Below are 5,993 nucleotides of genomic sequence, written 5' to 3'. Positions count from 1 at the left end.
TACTGCATTTGTTTTAGATTCTTTACATAAAATACATATTTTTATACTGATATTGCACATTTCCGAACCCCAGGACTTCCCTTGGCGCTTTACAACCAGTGATACACCGCCCGAGATCTCCCCTGCTCTTCAAAAGAGAGCCAGGCATCGAGGGGGCAGACAGGGTTGCGGTTTAACGCCGGATTCGAAAGACTGCACCTCCGACCGAGCAGTGCTCCCTCAGCTGGCCTGGATTATGGAGTGGGGCTTCAACCCACGACTCGAGAGACGAGGGTGCTGTCCCAGGGAGCCATGGCTGAGACCCCTCACAACAGCCGGCGTGGACGGGGAAATCCCCGACAGGAATCGCTTTCGTCGCGGTGGGGGAACAGCCGGCGCGAACCCCTTTTGTTTAACGACTCGTCTCCCCCAGCACTTGGGAGCTGTGCCTCTTTTCCCGCAGCTCCTCCAGCCCCTCACGGATGTGCTGCACCGCCGCCTGGTCGGCCTTGGACTCTGCTTGCTGCAGTGCCTCCTCGTAGACCCACTTCGCTTCGCTGTAGTTCCCTGTCGGGAGAGCAGAAGGACACGGTGCTGGATAAAGGTATAAAACCCTGCCTTCTGCTGCCTGAGACCCCCAGCTCTGGAATTCCCGAAACCTTTCGACCTCAAGATGCTCCTCAAAACCTACCTCTGGCCAACTGTAATGTATTTGCTTTATGGGTTCTTTGCTTAAGAATTCATAGCAACACAAGGGGAAATGATGCTTGACACATCTTCTGGAATTTTTTGAGGATGTAACTAGCAGAGTGGACAAGGGAGAATCAGTGGATGTGGTGTATTTGGACTTTCAAAGGCTTTTGACAAGGTCCTACAGGAGAGATTAATGTGCAAAATTAAAGCACATGGTATTGGGGGTAATGTACTGACGTGGATAGAGAACTGGTTGGCAGACAGGAAGCAGAGAGTCGGGATAAACGGGTCCTTTTCGGAATGGCAGGCAGTGACTGGTGGAGTACCGCAAGGTTCAGTGCTGGGACCCCAGCTATTTACAATATACATCAATGATTAGATGAAGGAATTGAGTGTAATATCTCTAAGTTTGCAGATGACACTAAGCTGGGTGGCAGTGTGAGCTGTGAGGGGGATGCTAAGAGGCTGCAGTGTGACTTGGACAGGTTAGGTGAGTGGGCAAATTCATGGCAGATGCAGTATAATGTGGATAAATGTGAGGTTATCCACTTTGGGGGCAAAAACACGAAGGCAGATTATTATCTGAATGGCGGCAGATTAGGAAAAGGGGAGGTGCAACGAGACCTGGGTGTCATGGTACATCAGTCATTGAAGGTTGGCATGCAGGTACAGCAGGCAGTGAAGGCGGCAAATGGTATGTTGGCCTTCATAGCTAGGGGATTTGAGTATAGGAGCAGGGAGGTCTTACTGCAGTTGTACAGGGCCTTGGTGAGGCCTCACCTGGAATATTGTGTTCAGTTTTGGTCTCCTAATCTGAGGAAGGACATTCTTGCTATTGAGGGAGTGCAGCGAAGGTTCACCAGACTGATTCCCGGGATGGCAGGACTGACATATGAGGAGAGACTGGATCAACTGGGCCTTTATTCACTGGAGTTTAGAAGGATGAGAGGGGATCTCATAGAAACATACAAGATTCTGACGGGATTGGACAGGTTAGATACGGGAAGAATGTTCCCGATGTTGGGGACGTCCAGAACCAGGGGTCATAGTCTAAGGATAAGGGGTAGGCCATTTAGGACTGAGATGAGGAGAAACTTCTTCACTCAGAGAGTTGTTAACCTGTGGAATTCCCTACCACAGAGAGTTGTTGATGCCAGTTCATTGGATATATTCAAGAGGGAGTTAGATATGGCCCTTACGGCTAAAGGGATCAAGGGGTATGGAGAGAAAGCAGGAAAGGGGTACTGAGGTGAATGATCAGCCATGATCTTATTGAATGGTGGTGCAGGCTCGAAGGACCGAATGGCCTACTCCTGCACCTATTTTCTATGTTTCTATTAAGAACTAATTGGTTTATTAGCAAAAGGTTTAACATTCACACAACACATTACCAATTCATCCATCAGGCTCACAACATAACATAAGAAATAGGAGCAGGAGTAGGCCATACAGCCCCGCGAGCCCGCTCCGCTATTTAACACGATCATGGCTGATCCGATCATGGGCTCAGCTCCACTTCCCTGCCCGCTCCCCATAACCCCTTATCTCCATATCGGTTAAGAAATTGTCTATTTCTGTCTTAAATTTATTCAATGTCCCAGCTTCCACAGCTCTCTGAGGCAGCGAATTCCACAGATTTACAACCCTCAGAGAGAAGAAATTCCTCCTCATCTCAGTTTTAAATGGGCGGCCCCTTATTCTAAGATCATGCCCCCTACTTCTAGTCTCCCCCATCAGTGGAAACATCCTCTCTGCATCCACCTTGTCAAGCCCCCTCATAATCTTATACGTTTCGGTAAGATCACCTCTCATTCTTCTGAATTACAACCACCTGCCCCATCGTGGATCCCTCGAACCCAACGGACTGGGGTTTTATTGAGTCTTGTGAACATCACATGACTGGCTCAGCCACTCCCAACTCACAAGCTCAACAATTATTTTAGTAGAAACTTAAACAAGTGCCCATTTTTGCACTAGAACCAAATTAACAATTTAAAACTGTAAAGAAAACCTTTAGTCAAATTAAAATGTGGTTGCCGGGGGTGATGATGATGCACTCCAGTCCCTCCGGCGCCCACCTCTCGCGGAAGGCCGCGAGTGTATCGGTGGACACCGCGTACTCCATCTCCAGGGACACCCTGGCTCGGAGATAACCGCGGAAGAGAGGCAGGCAGTCGGGCCGCCCGCTGCCTGGACCGTTTGATGGCCACCTTGGCCGTGCCCAGGAGCAGTCCTAATCAACTGCTCCACCAACCTGTGAGCATACATGAGTCACCTGCCCTCAATCTGCTTATATGGCCGTGTCCGATAATGGCTCCTGTGAAGCACCGTGGGACGTTTTACGACATTAAAGGTGCTATATAAATACAGGTTGTCACTGGACAATCAGAACAGCACCACTGGGAAAGGCCGGAAACACATGGAGTTAGTCAGAACAGGAGGGTTAATTCACAACGGGGAACCACGAACTAATGGTTCCAGTCCGAGACTCCCCACCCAGGGCCGCTCAACTTCTATCCCAGCGCGACTTAGCACACTGAATTAATCCAAACTGGTCACTTGTGGGCTGACACCGGGAACATTCATAGAAACGGGGGAAAACCCAACTGGATCACTGATAGGATATACTTGCTTTGGAGGCAGTTCAGAGAAGGTTCACTCGGTTGATTCCGGGGATGAGCGGGTTTACATATGAGGAAAGGTTGAGGAGGTTGGGCCTCTACTCATTGGAATTCAGAAGAATGAGAGGTGATCTTATCGAGAGGTATAAGATTATGAGGGGGCTTGACAAGGTGGATGCAGAGAGGATGTTCCCACTGATGGGGGAGACTGGAACTCGGGGGCATGGTCTTAGAATAAGGGGCCGCCCATTTAAAACCGAGATGAGGAGGAATTTCTTCTCTCAGGGTTGTAAATCTGTGGAATTCTCTGCCTCAGAGAGCTGTGGAAGCTGGGACATTGAATAAATTTAAGACAGAGATAGACAGATTTTTGAGCAATAAGTGAATAAGGGGTTATGGGGAGCGGGCGGGGAAGTGGAGCTGAGTCCATGATCAGATCAGCCATGATGGTATTAAATGGCGGAGCAGGATCGAGGGGCCAGGTGGCCTACACCTGCTCCTATTTCTTATGTTATGTCCTTCAGGGAAGGGAAGTTACCATCTATACCCAGTCTGGGCCTACAAGTGACTCCTTACGCCATGTGATTGCCCTGAGGACATTAGGAGACAAACAGGGAGAGACTGTACTGATGGGTGTTACCCTGGCACTGATGGGGAGTGAGTCGTTTCCCCCCCCACTGACAGGGAGCCCACCCCCTGGGTCCCCCACTGACGAGGAGTGCCCCCCCCCCCGTGCCCCCCACTGACAGGGAGTGACCCCCACCATTCCCTCCCACTGACGAGGACTGATCCACCCCACCCCCCCCGTGCTCCCCACTGACAGGGAGCCCCCCCCCCGTGCTCCCCACTGACAGGGAGCCCCCCCCCGTGCCCTCCCACTGACGAGGAGTGACCCCCCCCCCCCCCCGTGCCCCCCACTGACAGGGAGCCCCCCCACTGACGAGGACTGATCCACCCCCCCCCCCGTGCCCCCCACTGACAGGGAGCCCCCCCACTGACGAGGACTGATCCACCCCCCCCCCCGTGCCCCCCACTGACAGGGAGCCCCCCCACTGACGAGGACTGATCCACCCCCCCCCCCGTGCCCCCCACTGACAGGGAGCCCCCCCACTGACGAGGACTGATTCACCCCCCCCCCCCCCCGTGCTCCCCACTGACGAGGAGTGACCCCCCCACCCCCCCCTCATACCCTCCCACTGACTAGGACTGATCCACCGCCCCCCCCTCCCCATGCTCCCCACTGACAGGGAGCCCCCCCCGTGACCCCCACCGACAGGGAGCCCGTCCCGTGCCCCCCACTGACAGGGAGCCCCCCTCCCCCGTGCCCCCCACTGACAGGGAGCCCCCCCCCCCCGTGCCCCCCACTGACAGGGAGCCCCCCACCACCACCACCGTGCCCCCCACTGACGGGGAGTGAGCCCCGTTTCCCAGGCTCAGTCCTCGCCGGTCGAACAGTGACATAACACAGAGCCATTCGGCCCCTCGAGCCCGCTCCGCCATTCAATAAGATCACGGCTGATCTTCGACCTCAACTCCGTTTTCCCGCCCGATTTCCTTATCCCTTCATTCCCTCAATATCCAAAAATCTATTGATCTGCCTGGAATATACTCAACGACTGAGCCTCCACAGCCCTCCGGGGTAGAGAGTTCCTGAGATTCACCACCCTCTGAGTGAAGAACTTCCTCCTCATCTCAGTCCTAAATGGCCGACCCCCCTGTGCCGACATTACCTCTGTGCATGAGTATCCCGGCCATGTTACTGAGGATCACATGTCCTTCTGGATGGTCGGTCTCTCTCGCCAGGTCCGAGGCCCTCTTGACAAATTCGTAGGCTTGGTCGTGATGGCCCTTCATGTCCAGGATGGTGGCCAGGTCATTCATCAACACCAGCGTCTGACAGAGGGGGGTGGGGGGGAAAGAAACGGGGAAGAGCGGATTAATGGGTGTGGAGGGGGGGGGGGGGGGGAAGATGCCACACAGTCGGACCAAACTGCTACACTGCAGAGGTTCAAGAATCTCACACTAATAGAACATGCATAAGAAATAGGAGCAGGAGTCGGCCATTCGGCCCCTCGAGCCTGCTCCGCCATTCAATACGATCATGGCTGATCTGATCACGGACTCAGCTCCACTTCGCTGCCCGCTCCCCATAACCCCTTATTCCCTTATCGGTTAAGAAACTGTCTATCTCTGTCTCAAATATATTCAATGTCCCGGCTTCCACAGCTCTCTGAGGCAGCGAATTCCACAGATTTACAACCCTCTGAGAGAAGAAATTCCTCCTCATCTCAGTTTTAAATGGGCGGCCCCTTATTCTAAGACCATGCCCCCTAGTTCTAGTCTCCCCCATCAGTGGAAACATCCTCTCTGCATCCACCTTGTCAAGGCCCCTCATAATCTTATACGTTTCGATAAGATCACCTCTCATTCTTCTGAATTCCAATGAGTAGAGGCCCAACCTCCTCAACCTTTCCTCATAAGGGGACGGGAGAGATGGCGACATGAGGAGGAGGGTCGAGACTAAAGTCAGTGACAAACAGGAGAAAACATGTGCGAGGCAGAGAGAGGTAGAAAGAAAAAGGAGAGAGAGAGAGGAGTGGGGAGCTAAAGGGGGAAGAGTTAGTGCATTAGATGGAAGGGCTTCGATGGTGGGTTAAGGCAGGGGGTCCGGGGGATGGGACGGGGGAGGGTGCGTGGACG

At 53.3% G+C, this 5,993-nt stretch overlaps 1 protein-coding gene across 1 annotated transcript; it reads right to left on the bottom strand.

Moving 5' to 3' along the window:
• LOC139242174 (tetratricopeptide repeat protein 19, mitochondrial-like) lies at positions 1 to 5,184 on the bottom strand. The gene is made up of 2 exons (XM_070870266.1): positions 5,024 to 5,184; positions 1 to 546 (listed from the first exon to the last, which is right to left on the bottom strand). The coding sequence occupies exons 1-2, from the start codon at positions 5,172 to 5,174 to the stop codon at positions 392 to 394; spliced, it is 306 nt and encodes a 101-aa protein (XP_070726367.1). The 5' UTR covers positions 5,175 to 5,184; the 3' UTR covers positions 1 to 391.
• Between the last annotated feature and the right edge of the window lie 809 nt (positions 5,185 to 5,993).

This window comes from Pristiophorus japonicus, unplaced genomic scaffold, assembly GCF_044704955.1.
Source record: "Pristiophorus japonicus isolate sPriJap1 unplaced genomic scaffold, sPriJap1.hap1 HAP1_SCAFFOLD_1241, whole genome shotgun sequence".
Lineage (NCBI taxonomy): Eukaryota > Metazoa > Chordata > Chondrichthyes > Pristiophoridae > Pristiophorus > Pristiophorus japonicus.
Note: the sequence above shows the minus strand (reverse complement) of the source record. Positions and strands in the feature narration are given on the sequence as shown.